This window comes from Alligator mississippiensis, chromosome 3, assembly GCF_030867095.1.
Source record: "Alligator mississippiensis isolate rAllMis1 chromosome 3, rAllMis1, whole genome shotgun sequence".
In the NCBI taxonomy this organism is placed as follows: Eukaryota; Metazoa; Chordata; order Crocodylia; family Alligatoridae; genus Alligator; species Alligator mississippiensis.
Window position 1 is genome coordinate 107,879,588 of NC_081826.1, and position 17,524 is coordinate 107,897,111.

Consider the following 17,524-nt stretch of genomic DNA (forward strand, 5'->3'; position numbering starts at 1 on the left):
CTGATTTAGTAAATTTCCTAAAGATTTTTGTAATAAATTTATTATAAAAAAAAAATATGTGCTTTGGTACCAGATACAAACCATGGATTATTTTAAATAGGTAGTTTAGGAATGGTGAACTTCCCTCCACAAAACTGATTCTGAAGAGAAACATCATTTTACTAAAGTCAGCTGGATTGGATATATTTTTATTCCATGCTAGTTGGAATTAAAAGACTGATCCAGAATTATGATGGTAGTGGTGGTTTCTGATACTGTTGACTCCTGTCTTTTCAACTCACTAGTGGGCACTCTCAAGTATGTGTCCATTACTGCCTGTCAAAGTAGTTTCACAAGACACTACTGGTTAATGCTCACTCTTCTCAAAACTCCTTATACGGAGGGCCCCATATTGGTACTCCTCCCAGTCATTTTGTTTTAGTTTGTTTAGGGAAAAAACAGGATACCACTAGGAGGAAATTACCACCCCAAACATATCCTAATCTCATCAGTATTCAGATAATGTCCATCTTAAAACATTAAAGTCTCTCCTCTCTCTCTAGCAGGGTCTCTTCAAAAAAAAAAAAAAAAAAAAAATATCTATCTATCTATCTATCTATCAATCATCACCACCACCACCAGCATGAGCAATAATAAATACATTTATTATATTCATCTCACACACGGACAAATGTTTGCCCGACAGATCAAGGCAACTTTTTGGGATGGAACCCTATACGCGTCCTTTTATTCCATTTCAGATTCCAGAGTCTTAGCAAGTCTCCCAATGTCTGACCAAGGACAAGGATCTGGTGAAAACAAACAGGAAGCAATTCAACCTGATAAGGAAGGGATCCTTCTCAGAAAAGCAGGCATTTAGTAGGAACAAGCCAAAACAGAGCCTGAACTGAAGAGAAATAGTTTCTGCTAAAACAGTTTACAGCCTCAGCAGCCAATTAGATCCAAAGTTGTATCTGGATTTCCTCATAGTAGTTGCAGTATTACCCTTCACCAAATGCGTGAACTTTGTTACCCACACTTTGGCAAACCACAGCTTGACTGCTGCGATATGATTGTCCTTAGTGGCTATTCAGAAGCTGCAGAACATTACAGAATTAGAAAAGGCCTCCCACCTCTCAAGTGGTTGACTGGTATGAACACAAAAAAGACATCTCAAATTTCTGAGTTTTATTTTATTTTTTGGTAAAGAGATCTATGGAAACCACCCTTCAGTCATACTGAGTTTTCCAAACACAAATATTTATTGTAAACAGCGCATTAAAAATATAGTTTCACACTCACTGAACAAATAATACTATCTTGGATTATTATAACTACCTAAATAGAAAAAAAGAACAGCTCTCGCTAAGTTTTGCATTTGCTTTCTCCCAATTTCCCATTCTGTCTCATATTTGTCCGTGCTTAGGAATAACTTCTCCAGGGCAGGAACTGTCTATTCTTAGGATTGAAGGAAAGTAGGGCTGGAAGGGACCTCATGAGGTCATCTAATCCATCCCCCCCACACAAGGCAGGATCATCCCCGACTAGACCATCCCAGCCAAGCATCTAATTCACCCACTCTTGAAAAATGTCCAAAGATGGAAAGTCCACAACTTCAGGAGGTAGGTAGCCTGTTCCAATGCTTGACAACCCTCATGGCAGGAAAGTCCTTGTAGTGGGATCATGGATGTTTGCTTAGCTCAGTCTTTAAATTTCATGCAGACCTATATTTCCTGGGCACACGTGCCTCAGGAATATCACAGACAAATCAGCACTCAATGCCACAACATAACATAGTCCATACAGGGTTCCCTCAGTCCTGAGTCTTCTCCAGAGCCTGAGAAGGTGCCTGTGGCTTCCTACTGCTCTCTGTCTAGAGTCTTCCATCACAGACAGTCTTCAACTCAGTTCCCTGACATGATGCTGCTGCTTCCAGCCTTGCAGCCCCTGTGTCGTTTCCCAGACCCTATGAAAGGTTTCTCTGGCTCACTGCTGCTCCTTGCCTTGTAGCCTTCTCTCTCACCCTGTGGTCTTTTCCAAGACCCAAAGAGGGCTACCTCAACTCTATACTGCATGTCTCTCCCCTCAGAGTCTTTCCTTCTCTTCCTGGCTCTCCTGCCTCCCCCTGGGAGTCTTGCTCTTAGCTCCCTTCTCTGGAAGCCCTTTAGCTAATTACCTTTCTCATCTGTCCTAGTTCTTCTGGTAGCTTGCAACCAGGTCTCACTACCCACAGCTAGGCTGTAGTCCCTGCAAGCCTGTAGACTCCTACACCCTAGTATGTCCATGCTGCTGCAAGCCTCTGCCAACTAGCCACTGCAGTCCTCCTAGTCTCCAAGGTACACCAAAAGAAATTCAGGTTGAAGCCATTGGCCCTAGTCCTATGTTTATGGCCAAAGAAAAAAGGTCAATCTCCCCACTTTCTATGATCTCCAGTGAGGTATCTGAAGACTCTTATTAAATTCACTTTTAGTCTTCTCTTCTCCAAACTAAATAACCCTAGTTCTTTCATCATAAAGTCTTGCTTCACAGGCCGCTAATCATTTTTGTCCCTTACATTAGACTCTCTCCAATTTGTCCACATCCTTCTTCAAGTGGGGGGGCCCAAACGTGGGCAGTACTCCACGTGAGGCCTCACAAGTGCTGAATAGAGTGGAAGAGTCACATACAACCAAACTTGCCTTGTTGCAAAAAGAGCACCCTGTTGGGTCATACTCAGCTTATGATCTACCATAACCTCCAGGTGCTTCTCTGCAGTACTACTACCTAGCTACTCATTCCTGCACTTGAGATGGAATAGTTTCATGCATAGATAGACTGGAGATTTTGCACTTGTCTTAGTTTAATCTCATCCAATTGACTGTGCACAATTTTTGCAGCCTAATCAGGTCAATCTGGATCCTAGCCCTACTGTCCAAAGTATCTACATCTCAACTCCAGGTGGTGCCAGCTGCAAATTTGTCAAGTATGCACTCAATCCAGTCATCCAAGTCATCAATGAAGATACTAAGCAATATCGGACTCAGAACAGACCCTTGGGGAACTCCACTTGATACTTCCTCTCAATTAGACATCAAGCCAGAGGAATACTCTTCGAGCATGATGATCCAACCAGTTATATATCCATCTTACAGTACCGTTATCTAGTCTGTATGTCTTAGGTAGTTATAGAAAATGCCAATGAAAGAGTGAAAAGCTTTGCTAAAAGTCAAAATATACTGCATCCACTGCTCTCCTGCCATCTACAGAGCCTGTCCCCTTTTGAAAGAAGGGAATCAGGTGGGTCAGGCATGACTTGTTCTTGATGAATCCATGCTGGCTGTTCCTGATCATCTTGTTCTCCTTTAGGCATTTCACAAGAGATTCCTTGAGGTCCTGCTCTACGTTCTTTCCAGATAATGAGATCAGACTAAGTAGTCTAAGTCCCTAGGTCCTCCTTCTTCCCTTTCTTAAAAGGGAGCTTTATATGGAAATGCAAATAGATAACACTTCCTTTAATTCTGATATTGATTTCTCTATTCCTCCTAAAAGCACACCAATGAATAACAGTACTTTGGTTTCTGAGGAAATGCTGTAGGTGGACTTAACTAAAAAATTTAATTCACTGCATGTCAGTTTGAGATTCAGCAATTTCCACATAGACAGAATCCACAATATTTCATTATACAGTATAAAGAATATTTAAACTCACCCATTCTTGGTTGGAACCTTGCATCGGTTGAGCAGCAATGGTGTCATGCCACATAATTCCAGAGTTGACAAAGTGTCTAAACATGGCCAACTGGTACCATACCAATATACAGTAACAGACGTGTCATTAAAAGTAATGTCCACCTGCTCCACTACATGCTCCTTTCCCTTTCTGTCCTTCAGTATGACCACCCAGCTCAAATTAGATGCTCTGTTATTGGGGAAGTGAGAAAGAAAAGGTTTCAAAATGACCTGTTAAAAGTGACAAGAATGATATATGGAACTTTGATATTCAGTCAGCAACATGCCCTGGAATTTCTAGGAGCACAGCATGTTTGTTTCCTGTTCTGATCAATGGAAAAAAACCAAGGTGGCTTCTTCAGTGCAGAAAAAATTATGTATTTTCCCTTCACTTCCATTAACTTATCTACATTCTTAGAACTAAATCACAGAGATAAGATACTGATAGCACCTTCTGTTCCCCACTACACAGAAAAGACACAGATTTACTACATAAATATTCTGTACATGGCTTAGGGGCAAACACACTTTTTGACAAAACACTGCTTACTTTATAGCTTCCTTGGTTTTAAGAGGAAGGCCAGTGTAAAGGTTTATAGGTCTGAGAAGTTGAATTATTCCGGTTTTGGTAACTGCTTTGTGTTTCATAATGTATTCCTTTTTCCAGTACCCCAATTTTCTTTCCTGGACTGTAGCATGGCTCAGTGAGACAGTAGTTGTTTCTATAGACTCAGTTTTCCAATTAAGTATTTTACATGGAAAAGAATTGGAATATTTTTTGAACCAGATGACACTGTGAGAAACAAAAATAAAAAGTAATGAAAACAACAAAAGGCAAACAAAATTAATGGCAAAAAGAGTTATTATAAATTAAAAGAACATGCTAAAATATAAATCCACTTCCAACAAACAGAAAAAAAAATTGCATGTTGATCTTAGCTATTGTTGACAATTTCATTAATAAAAGTTATTGTCCAGGTCTAAAATCTAATAGGGCTTTTCTTTTGGTGAACAAAAGGGAATCCCAACTATAACAGAAGTCCCAATATCCATATTTTACCTCAGTGGCTGATATCCCTCCATATTTTCACTACCCCTTCCTTTAAATTTGTCCCTAAACTCCTACTTTCCATAATTCTGAATATTTCAGCATTTTGATTGTCGTGGGATAAAACAAGTTGTATAATGAAAAGAAAAGCGTATTTACATATAACCTGAATATGCAAAAGTTATTTGCATACATCTTGATATGATTTCTCTATAATTTTACCTGACACTGTAATACGTTTAAGACCACCAAAAATCCTTTCCATCTTGTACTTAATTTCTCGAACAGTTTTCATTGATGTCAATGGAAAGTCTGCAAGAAGACTAAGTAAGGACATCATAATAATACCCAACAATTATGCATCCCTAGAGCAACTCAGTGGGGAAATGCAAAGGTGTTATTTGTGCTGCATTTCCCTATTCTGGGCCTCAGACTGCTCAATGCCAGACCTGTTCTCTTTGCCCCCAATTTTATCCCTGAGAATTTCTCTTTTCCAATATCCAGAAAGTTTTACAAATACTGTATTATACAATTAATCCCAACTGTACCCAATGGGATCAGTAAGGCAGCAAAGTTAAAGTATTTGCCTACTATCTAAAAACTCCATTTCAGGGCCAGGATTAAGACTTGAAACCTCCCAATGCCTAGTCTTATGCCCAGAACACTACTACTCCTTTGCAGGGCACATATAGATGAGACAGTTTCTCCAGAGTTACGTAACTCAAATTTTACTCAACAATGGGTGCATCTACACGTGCATATTAACATGCAGCAATACAACTCCAGCACATATGCCAGAGTTGACTGCACCTGGACGTCACATTTACATATGCATCTGGGACTGCAGCACATTGAGCTGGGTCAGAGCAACCCCAACTGCCAGGAGACCGGGGTGGGGGGCTTCTCCAACCTGGCTCAACATGCTGCAGAGGGGCTGGGTGGAGCACCAGGGTGCTTCAATGCGGGGCTAGCCAGTGGGCAGCCCCTGCACTGAAGCACCCTCGTGTCCCAGCCAACCCCATCAGCATCTACCACTTGTACTGCAGCACACACATGCACAGAAACTTCAAAGCAGGATAATACTTGTATTTAATAAAATCTGCAGCAGGTTAATATTTGTAGTTTTCTTGTGGCTTAATAGGGCCGCACATGTAGGTCCTGAGACATTTACTACAGAGTTAATTGGGCAATACCACAGTACACATCTCATGCCCAATAAGTTTCCTCTGTAATAAGAAGCAAATACATAAACAGCTCTCCCAAGCAGTTTGCCCGAAGTATGCACTCTTACAGTGCCAAGCCACTTGGCAGCAAGAAAGTCAGTTTGCACTGAACAAATGGGTACTCTAGAATAAAACTGACAATAGTCCAGACACACAATAAGTATTTCCAGGATCCTCAGAAGCAACTTCATGCCAAAAACAGCATTTCCTCTAGGACACACGTTGTGTTATTTGCCTGTTTCATTTTTCTTCTGAAGTAAATTGATGCAATTGCAGGCATGATTCAAAAGTAATTGATAAAGGGATGTCTGCCTGCACTGCAGATTACTTCAGGTAACTCAGAAGTATGGACTTCCCCACTTCACTAATTTTATTGGATTGTCAGCTCTGAAATCCCATGACGGCCGTTCAGCATCAATATTAATCCATTTCTCTGCATTTTAATAAGTGGACTGGGAAATGTGTTAGGGCAACGGGCAGCACTAGTGTGGGCCTACAAAGGAGAGCCAAATTTTCTCACTGAGAAATATTGAATGCCACCAAATACCAGACAAACAAGGCCTACAAACTTCCAATTACTTCATGCATACAATGCCCTGCAACATGACAAAAATACTTGGGCAAAAAAGCAGGCACCTAAAAGGACCAAAAATAAGTAAATAATAAAAATAAATAAAAATTCTGATGCTCCCGGTCTCACCTGCATGCAAGGAGGGAAGATGGCAGTCTGTGCTAGTGTCTCTAAATAAAAGTACACATGGATCTTACAGAGCAGTAAATGCTTAGGGATATATTTTCAAAGCAATGCATTTGGCTTTAGCCACATAACTTCTATTAACATTAAATAGAACTTCCGCAGCTAGAACTCCTTAAAATAATTTGCAATACAACCGAAAAATAGCTAGCAGGTAGTTACATCAATTGTCTGGCATAAATGAAACCAAATTAAAAAGGCTCAATTTCATATAGTCAAAATAATTACGTGAGACCACTTTATGCATTTTCCCCACTTCCTTACTTGTCATTGGCCAGATTATAAAAGCGCCGATTCACACATCCGATACACAACAGGGTTACAGCATCCAAATAAGAAAGTATTTTCAACAGTATCTCAGATGGCATACTGGAAGAGAAAAAAAGTGGGGGGCAGTGGGATGGAAACAGAAGAAATGTTGCTAGACTTATCCACAAAACTACAAGGATGACAGTGACTAAAGCCTTTAACCCCCAAGTAAAAGAAAGTGAATCTAAAGAGAAAGTGAGGCTACCAGTTCATAAATACACGTCAAACCCGTCTTCGTAAAAAGCCATTTTCTTACCTCTTAAGCACTAAAACCTGCAGTCTTTATTAGTTTTGCTTTGTTTCTCCAATCTAGAAACCTCTATATAAAGCACTTCACAACAGCCTACCTGAGTGATAGAAGACGTTAACAACAAACCTAGTTTCTTGAGTTTCATGTTACTATGGTGCACCTGAAGCCAATTTGGATTTTGAAAACAGTAACAATTCTTTTAAATGACATTAAATTATATTGCTCAACATCAGGGTTTTCGAACTTACTTGTATTATGGCTCCACATTTAGTGACTTGCAGTTCTTGTTTAAATGTATTCCAGAATTTGCATGCAAACACTTAAGAGCCACAGTCAAAAGTTAAGTCTGAAAATTCACCACCAGCTAAAGCACCCATAAATCACCCTCTCACCTCTACAGTCAGAAGTGTATTCATAAAAGGTCTGACTCAACTCATTGGATGTCAATGGAAAGAGCACTAATGATTTTAGTAGGAGTTGTATTTCCATTTTCCACTAGAAGGAAGGTGACTATCGGTGCATAGAAGTGACAATGTTCACCCAATCCATCTCTGGTACAGAAAGCAGTCAATAGCCATGACCAAGTGCACAGCTGCAGACCACTTGAAAAAATGGCCAATCGGGTGAAAGTCTGAACCCTCATTCCATGCAGGGTCAGATGAAGAAAATACAAAACAGCCTCTTCAGTAACTTCTGTCTGCCTGCCTGCCTGCCTCCAAGCTCTTTTCAAAATGGGAGGTGAGAAGGAAGCAGAGGGAGTTCTGGCTGGGGTCTTTTCAGCTCTTGCTGGAGAGTGAGGCAGATGTATTGGAGCCCCCCTGAGGTGGGGGAAGCTACAATTCATCCACTCCACCCTCCACTGCCAGCTGGGGAACCCCTAGAACAAGCCCCCTCTGCCCCCCCCCCTCCAATTCTGAAAACAGCCGGGGCTGGAAGGAGGGGCCATTGCTAAGGGAAACTAGCTACAGCCTGGCAGCCAGCAGCCAGCTTCACCTCCCCACTGGAGCCAACAGTCAACTTCTGTTTGGTCCTGGGGACCATTGCAACTCAAAGCACTTCCTGCCAAACATTCCGAGTTACAGCGGGGATTGGCACTTCTGTCTGCACCCTCAAGCTATTCAGGCTGAAATGTAGGCAACTTCCCTGAAATCCCAGGGCACCTATATACATGCAGCAGGGCTGCTCCAATGGGCTGTAATTACAGTGCGTCAGCACAGACTCAATTAAATCGAGGCTGCTGGTGCATGGTAATTACCATACATGTGACACTGGAGTCTGGAGCATCAGCATCTATGAGCTGAAAAATGGCAGCAGGGGTGCTTTAACTAAAGCTCATTCAACAAGCTTTAGTTAAAAGTACCCCACCGCCATTTTTCAGCGCATGGACACCGATACACATGACACTTCAGGTGCTTTAATTAAGCAGTAAGCTGCTCTAATTAGGCCCCCCCACTCCTGGAGCACATCTATAAAACACCCACATTGGACTGCATGGAAGCAACAGCAATAACATACTCCATACAGTTCATACCCAGGGTGCTAAAGGAGCTGCCCCTGCATACATCCTTTGTCTAGGATGCTCTTAGTGTAACATTTGTGAACAGTGCAAATATAAGTAAACATTTTATTTCCTCACTTTTCCAGTCTTCGTAATACCACGGTTTCAAAGTGGCTGCTCAAAGCTAAGAGAAATTGATTCTGTGGCCCAAGTTTCTCCTGTTCCCAGTGGACTGAGAAAATCAATTATGAATCCTATTTTAAATCAGCTTTGGTTTTTCAACAGCATTTGTATGTATAAACTAACTGTTTGATCTCATAACATAGGACCTCCTAAAAAAAAAAAAAAAATACAAGCGGACAATGCTAGAGGGACAATGCTCATATTAAAAAGAGAAACCAAGGTCTAAATTACACCTACAATATATAAGCACATCAATAGCCACATGCATGTGCAATTATATCAGTGGTGTTTGCCAACAGCAGCCAGTATATTGGCTCCAGTTACAATTTGGGGATAGAGACTTGAAAACATGGCTTTCAAAATGACAAAAAAATCAACTCCATATTCAGAAAGGTACAAAAATAATGGCCCCTACACCTGCTCTAGAGTCCACTTGTTGATGTGGGTTTTTACAAGCTTCATTTTCCCCTGTTTTTAAACAACAATATTTTTCTTCTTCACTGTTTGCCTTTCATGCAGCAACAGAGAAGAGGGGAAGCAACTTAGATATAGCAATGCAGGGGGAAACAAGGAAAATGGCTGAACAAAAAGTATTGAAATTCAAGTAACAAAGTGAACTACATTTCTTTACTTTTTCGGTCACAATAGTCTCATATGGTATTTGCAACAATAAAGTACATGAGGAAAACATGTTTAGGTTGAAAATGTCTCTGGTATCTCCAGAAACAGTGATTCAGTCATGTCTTTAGGAGCTGTTCTGAAGCAAGTGATGAGGGTGACACTCTCTCCCCGCCCCACTTAGCATGCTAAAACTCCCTATGACAAAACATTTGGCATGAAAGGCACTTGAAATTTTAGTTGTAAACTCTGTCTTTCTAAACTAATATTTCAACAACCTTGATTGTGAGAAGCCATGTAGCCCACAAGTTGAAGGGGGTATCTAAGCAAGTTATTATGACATGCAGAACTTCTAATAAGGGTGATAAAGCTTAGGGAAGGGCTGAGCCTGACAATTAACACTCTATTTAGAATGCAATGCGGCTGGTAAAAAAAACACATCTTTTCATTTTTATACTAAGGCCATTTGATACAGAGATTTCTAAGACACCAATATGGGACCTCTTTAGTAAGTTTTTTAAACACTGGTTTAAAAAGAGTTAAGCAGCTGCCACACTCACCTCTCAATGCACAGACAAGATGTTGAAGCTGCAGAAGATTTGTGACATTGTCTTTGAATATGCACATTTTGGGTACCAGGCATTTTCAAAGGCACAGCAGTGAAGGTTCCTGACCTCTTACTATAAAGATAAAGTTGTTAAGAATCATATGGTCATCAACTGGAGACACACATTGCAGCAAAGATGAAAAACCCTGTGCTTAACAAATAAAACAAGATTCAGAAGAATGTGCTTACATGATCAGTTTTTCACTTCATAAATACTTTCAGTAATTGAGTTACTTATGCTGATGAGATGAAGACAGCCTTAAAAACCATAGCCCTCTTATGATCATTTTCAGATCAGCCACTACTTGTGCCAAGATGAATGATATCTTAGCAAGATCAGATTGGTTTTTACTTCAATGGGGACAACTCATTCACCCCATTACACAACAGTTCCACCATGGCCAATGCGAATTCCAGAAAAGTCCTTGCAAAAACTGGTCATGCAGCAAAACAGAAGATACACACCAAGACATTTTTGCCACCTAACTTCATTAAGCTAGTGAAACATGAAAAATCAGCTTAACTTCTTTTAAAAGTTAACAGAGCCCATGAACAATTCCACAAAGCCATAAACCAGCTCCTGTTTGAAACATGCAAAGATATTCTAACCTTAACACCGATTTTGTTTAACATAATACTTGGTGCAAGTTATTCAAATACAAAGTCTCAAAAAAGGTGGGCATCACTGCTACTTTTCCTTATTTATTAAAGCACTAGAAAGTTGTCAGATTACGTCTTCTTTTGCTTTTCCTCCTACAAAAAGCAAAAAAGGGCTTTGTTGTTCCAAGCATAACTATAAAACTACATATGCTAACCTACTACATATTTTATACTTGAAGTTTCCAAGACAGCAAGAGCATTTATCTTGCATATCATAATGTCTGTAATTATCTCCAGACTAATCACAAAACCGGGGGGGGGAGGGATGACACACAACAGAAACTTAATCAAATTTTGGCCCATTGTTTCTATGAAGCGCCATGGGACAGTTCTCTCTATTAATGCTCCCAAGTTTGGATTGCCAGCTGATACTCAAACATATGGTCAATCCAACTGTCTCTCCAGGAAATCAACTGCAGCTGGAGAGGTGTTAGGTGCCCAGGGGTCAATAGGACATTCAATATACACAGGACATAAAAATTAAATTTTGTGTTTAGAAAGAAGTAAAAGTCAGTTGAGGAAAAATATATATCTTTGACCTTATCAACTGTATAAGCTACTATTTCATCATCCTAAAAACCCCTGAAGTCTTATTGGGAACAATTACAAGCACATTTTTATCTTCATATTAAAGCTGTACCCTGCACACTTCATATAGCAATCCTGTAACAAACCACCATACTGTAATTGGTAATAAAATTCCTAACTATATTTCATACATGATCCTTAAGGTCAGACATACTATTATTGATAGATAATTCTGGATCACAAGCTGACATTTTAGATTATAAAAGACAGATGTCACTTTGTCTTTCCAAAGCTGCTAAGCAACTAGATTATAGAATTCCACCTTCTGCACAAAATTATCGATACTTTTTGTCTAGACAAATTTAATTATATTAGCTCTGATGAAACAGCATTAAAAGTGTCCTTTTATGTTCTTTTAATTTCTGAGGAAGGATTTTTTCAAACGCAAGAGCGCACACGTCCCATTGAACAATTAAACTTCTTTCTCCAAATCTCATGGGTACTTCTAAAAGTGATACACACCATTTTTACATCTATCCAAAGCCTTTGTTTTTAAAAGCTTGTATTAAGTTTCCAATTTTTTTTTTTTTTTTTGCTATTCAAAAAGAAATGGTCATATTACCCTGGATAACTCTAAATCTTCATGCCTTGAGCACATCAGAAGTAAGCCCTTAGACAATGAAAGTTAATTAAACAAAAACCCCAGAAGTATTATATTCACCTTTGAGTGCTGCATAGGTAGATTTAAAGTCTCTTTTGAGAGACGTATGAAAGCCAGAACAGTAAAACAATTATGTCAACTAATTAACCCTATTTCATAACCCTATTACATATTTCATATGTAAAAGGATGTGGAACCAGAAGTAAAACAAAAACTTTCATACATGACAAAGCTGACTTGCCCAACTGAAAGGCTTACAATGGCTGCTACTTCCCTCCCTCCCATACTCCCATTCTTAGAGGCCTCATATAGCAACCCAAATGGCAAAAAAAACCTCAATGGCTTTTTCATTAGCTGTTCAGCTTGGGGCACTCAAGTTTCACAGCTATATTTTTCACTTGAATATGCCAAAGAATATGCAAAGTGGATACTGCCTTTTTGCAAGTCCAGTAAAGTCTCTTTCAAGGAATGCAGCAACTTGCAATTAAAGTTATAACAGTAGCAATTCCCCTTCCAATTTTCATTTAAACACTCTTATAACCCTACTTTGAATTTATATGCCACATTTCATCCAGTGACTTTGAAGTGCTTTACCAAGGTGGGCACTGGCACTTTATCTTACAGGAAGAAAAAACTGAGGCACAGAACAGCTATCCAGTTTGCTCAATATAACATAAGAGGGTAAAAACAGAACCCAGATACGTTGCCTTGCTGTTACACCAGTGTCCTCTAAACTTTTGAAAGCTGAGTCCGATACCAGAAAAGTTAAGTTAGTTGTACCCTCCAACATTACCAATAGCTGGTAGAATTTCAAAGCTAGGCCCATCCTAAATGTATACTTCTTCCATGCCTAGCTAATTATTTGCACTCAGACTTCCACCCTTGTCCCTCCCATCTTTTAACTCAAGCTCTTACCTTGGTTTTGCCCCTGGCCACCCATATACAAAAAAGGTTAACCCAGGCAAGACTCTTTGCCTGGCTGAGGATATGGGTTAAGCCAAGTTTCATTTCAATATGTGCATTTACACAGCTGAAGCTCAAGCTCTGTAACCAACTGTGACAGTTCTCCAATACTGCCAACACAATTCCCTAGAAGCTGTGTTTTCTAGCCCTTCTACCTACATGGTTGGTATGGTGTGGCAAAAGCTACCTGTTAATTTATGTAAGACCTTGGCAGTAGTTAAACCCCCATTTTGTTCAGCCTGCTTCAAAATCTGATTTTCGCAAATTAACTTCATCACAAGCACATTTAAAAAAAAAAAAAGGCCTGTAAATAGAGGGCATCAGGCAGACAAATCATTGTTGAGACAGAGAACTAAAACCATAAGAGCGCTTACCACAGAGTAACAGATACCAACAGCATTCCTGGCAACCTACTGTAGTGCCTGTGAAATAGAGTTTAACCAGCTGTTTGGTACCACCCTAGGTAAAGTCATGTGCAGATGAGCTTTTAAAACAGAATGGTCTGACTTTTTTAGGCCAGGGACAGTAGTACCAGAGGAGACTTCAGTTTAAAGGAAATAGTAAGGCAGGAAGTGCTACTGGCCTGGAACAGATCCTGCACCTAAGGCAACAGGACAACCTTAAGCCAAATTCCACAGATCTATTAAAAGTACTTAAAGATGGACCCAAGAAGAGACTTCAAAACTGGGAGCAGAGACGCATTAAAAGCAGACACTATCTCTGTTAGTGTTACAGGAAGAATAGAAATACATGCTAAAAACACTCTCCAATGTGTGACCAATAAAATTACTACCACACGGTTTAGTACATGATAGAGGGCATACTCTGCCTCAGCTGAAGGCAAGAGTCAACACACACTAACTGCCCATCTTTCCATAATGTGCAATACACAGTTGTTACAACAATGTCTTGCTCAGTCAGCTTTTTAATTTAAACTATAAATTTAAATGGCAATGAAAAATCAAGAGATCCTTTTAAAAATAGCAAATCTTGTTTCAGGTGAGAGACAAGTATTTCTTAGAGTGATATCTTTTATTGGACCAACCATGCATTCTTCCTGTACCAGAGACCTGAGGAAGAATGCCAAAGCTTGTCTAACTTTATCCCAATTACACAGCTGATCCAATAAAAGTTAATCAGCCTAAAAAATCCTGGCCTCTCACAATTCCTGGATCATCATGGCTACAATCTCACTCCTACACTACCATGTTTAAAATGAAATCTGGATGCAATGCAAAATTCAGGCCAACACTCATCACAAACTTTTAGAGGCGTAAATTAAAAATGCAGCATCCATGAGCCTCTATCAAAGACAAAGGCTGTGTAGTACTCTACATAAAGGAAAGAATTACCTGCATAAAAATATTCACTTTTGATGTGAAACTTTACATAAATGGTACAATAGATTATACTAATAAATTCATTAGCTCCTATGTGTGCTGATTGGTTCAGTACTCACATCATGATTTACCCGACCATGGCAACTTATTCTGTGAGCTGGCGAGAAAAACACTAATCTACCAAACAACTACCAGTTCTTATTTCAGGGGGTGAGGTAACAAGCAGCAGGGAGCCTGGGCTGCAAGACACAAAGTACCCAATTTCTGGAATATTTAAAAAAAAAAAAATACTATGCCTCTTGATAAAAAAGGAAATACATGCTGAATATGAGCAATACAACAAAAAGATGAAAGCCTTAGCTGTGAGAACAAAACAATTTTAACAAAAACATTATTCAGAAGGCAATGACTTTGAAGATGAAGGTTTCTAAATATTACACCAGTGAAACTACAGACTACCCTTTCAAACAAAGCAGAAAAGACTACAAAATGCTTCAAAATGAAGCTTGACAAGTTTATGGAAGGGATAATATGCTAAAATAAAGGTGGTCCCAATTTAGTAACTGGCTTATGCAATATGCCAAGTTCTAGCACAGATCTTTGAGAACTCCTGGAGTTCTGGTGAAGTGCCCAATGACTGGAAGAAAGCCAATGTGGTGCCTATCTTCAAGAAAGGGAGGAAAGTGGATATGGCAAACTACAGGCCCATCAGCCTGACCTCTATCCCGGGGAAGGTCTTGGAAAAGATTAAGAATGGCCTCTGATAACAGACTGGCCGATGGCAATATCCTGAGGGATAGCCAGCACGGGTTTGTTGCGGGTAGGTCTTGCTTGACCAATCTCATTTCCTTCTACAACCAGGTGAACTATCACCTGGAAAAAGGAGAAGAGATTGATGTCATATATCTTGACTTTAAAAAAAGCCTTCGATCTGGTATCCCATGATCACCTCTTAGCAAAACTGGCTAACTGTGGCCTCAGCCACACCACGATCCACTGGCTGGGGAATTGGCTCTGTGGTAGGACCCAGAGGGTGGTGGTTGATGGAAGTCAATTGGCGTGACCAGTGGGGTCCCCCACAGCTCTGTCCTTGGGCCTATACTATTTAACATCTTCATCAATGTGGATATTGGTATCAGAAGCGGACTGTCCAAGTTTGCCAATGACACCAAACTCTGGGGTAAAGCATCCACACCTGAGGACATGAGGGCGATCCAGGCTGACCTTGACAGGCTCAGAAAATGGGCGGACGACAACCTGATGGTGTTTAACACCGAAAAATGCAAGGTTCTCCACCTTAGGAAGAAAAACCTGCAGCATCCTAATAGACTCGGCAGTGCTATGCTGGCTAGCACTATGGATGAAAGGGACTTGGGGGTCATGATTGACCACAAGATGAACATGAGCCTGCAATGTGATGCTGCAGCTAGTAAAGCAAGCAAAACGCTGGCTTACATCCATAGATGCTTCTCAAGCAAATCCCAGGGTGTCATTCTCCTATTGTTGCGGCCTCACCAGGGCCGAGTAATGGAGTACTGCTTCGTTTTGGGCTCACTCCACAATTCAAAAAGGATGTGGAGAAGCTTGAGAGGGTGCAGAGGAGAGCCACGTGCACGATCAGAGGTCAGGAAAGCAGACCTTACGAAGACAGCCTGAGAGCCATGGGACTGTTCAGCCTGGAAAACCACAGGCTTAGGGGTGATCTGATGGCCACCTAGAAGTTTATCAGGGGTGCTCACCAGGATCTGCGGGAATGTCTGTTCACCAGAGCACCCCAGGGGATGACAAGGTAGAACGGTCATGAACTCCTTCAGGAACGTTTCAGGCTGGACGTAAGGAAGAACTTCTTCACTGTCTGAGCCCCCAAGGTTTGGAATAGACTGCCGCCGGAGGTGGTTCAAGCACCTACTGTGAACGCCTTCAAAAGACATCTGGATTTTTATCTTGCTGGGACCCTATGATCCTTGCTCACTTCCTGCCCCTGGAGCAGGGGGCTGGACTCAATGATTTCCGAGGTCCCTTTCAGCCCTAATCCCTATGAAATCGGGTATGATATTTGTATGTTAAGGCTGAAAGGTAACAATCCCCATGGCAGTTATCAGGTAATCCCAAATGTAAGGAAATATTTCCCCTACACACACACACACCACTTCTACTTGGTTGGACTGGGCAAGATTGTGCATGATGGGGTGGCTTTTTCCATACCATGAGGCAGAAAAGAAAGGAGAGATAAATTATTGTCATAACATTGTATGGGTTATTCACTAATACATTTGAAAGTGTTTCTGTTCAAAGTATAGTTGGCAGTCTAATTTATTATGAGAGTTGTTATCAGCTGTGTTTTTACTATGGAGGCTGGACTTATGAAATGATTTTTTACAGCATAATACAATGAAACATCCTAGGTGAAGCCTGTCTGTTTAAAACTAAAGTTTTAACAAGCAGGGATGAATTTCAGCATTTTTTTTCCACTCCAAGCTATACCCTCCCCACCCAAACTGGAGCTGCCTGGTTTATTGCAGTAATTAATCACCCCCTTCCAGGGGCAGAGGGCAATAATCACTTAGTAAACAAACAATTAAAGTAATCTCTCCCCTCCACACCTCTTCAGGAGAAGGAGACTTTTGGCCAAGGTCTTTTCCCTGCACCCACCCCTCCTTCCTATTCTGAAGACAAAGAGGTGAGAAAAGTTCCTTTCTCCACACACACCCCCTAATCAGGAGACGGGCAGTCTGACTTTCTTTTCCCTCCTCTTTGCTCCCTTCCCTCACCCTTCTAGTAGGCAGCTTTTTGCCAGCTCTTTGCCCACTTTTTTTTAAACATAGCTGGTAGGGCTGTGCGAAGCTTCTGTAGCTGATTTGATTAGGCAGAGATTTGGCCCAATTCAGGGACAGAATCCAAATCGAATCAGGAGACCAATTAAAAGCTCCAAATCAATTTGGATGCTTTGAATCAATTCGGAAGAGCTTCAGAGATTTGGCCATAGACTAAACAGGCAGCTGACACAGCTGCCTCCAGCCAGTAAATCTGTTGGGGATGGAGAGGGGGGGATGGAAGGGGCATGGAGGAGGCAGGGATTGGGGCAAGGCTGGGTAGCAAGGGCAGGGGGCCACAGGATGCAGGTGCACCAGCACTGGGAGCAGGGGTTCAGTCCTGCTGCCACTTGCCCAGCTGGGGCGGTGGAGAGGAAAAGAG

The 17,524-nt window shown here is 40.8% G+C and overlaps 1 protein-coding gene across 6 annotated transcripts in view; it reads right to left on the reverse strand.

Moving 5' to 3' along the window:
* FBXO15 (F-box protein 15) overlaps positions 1–17,524 on the reverse strand; it is a 47,282-nt gene that overhangs the window by 21,150 nt on the left and 8,608 nt on the right. For 5 of the 6 annotated variants that reach the window (XM_019490495.1, XM_059724278.1, XM_014606714.3 and 2 more), the window contains 4 exons: positions 10,131–10,250; positions 6,977–7,081; positions 4,238–4,480; positions 3,668–3,877 (listed from right to left, as the gene is read on the reverse strand). In XM_019490495.1, coding sequence (XP_019346040.1) covers positions 3,668–3,877; positions 4,238–4,480; positions 6,977–7,081; positions 10,131–10,213 — 641 coding nt within the window. In that variant the 5' untranslated portion in view covers positions 10,214–10,250. The remainder of the gene's footprint in view (positions 1–3,667; positions 3,878–4,237; positions 4,481–6,976; positions 7,082–10,130; positions 10,251–17,524) is intronic. The other variant, XM_059724277.1, reaches the window with a different exon arrangement.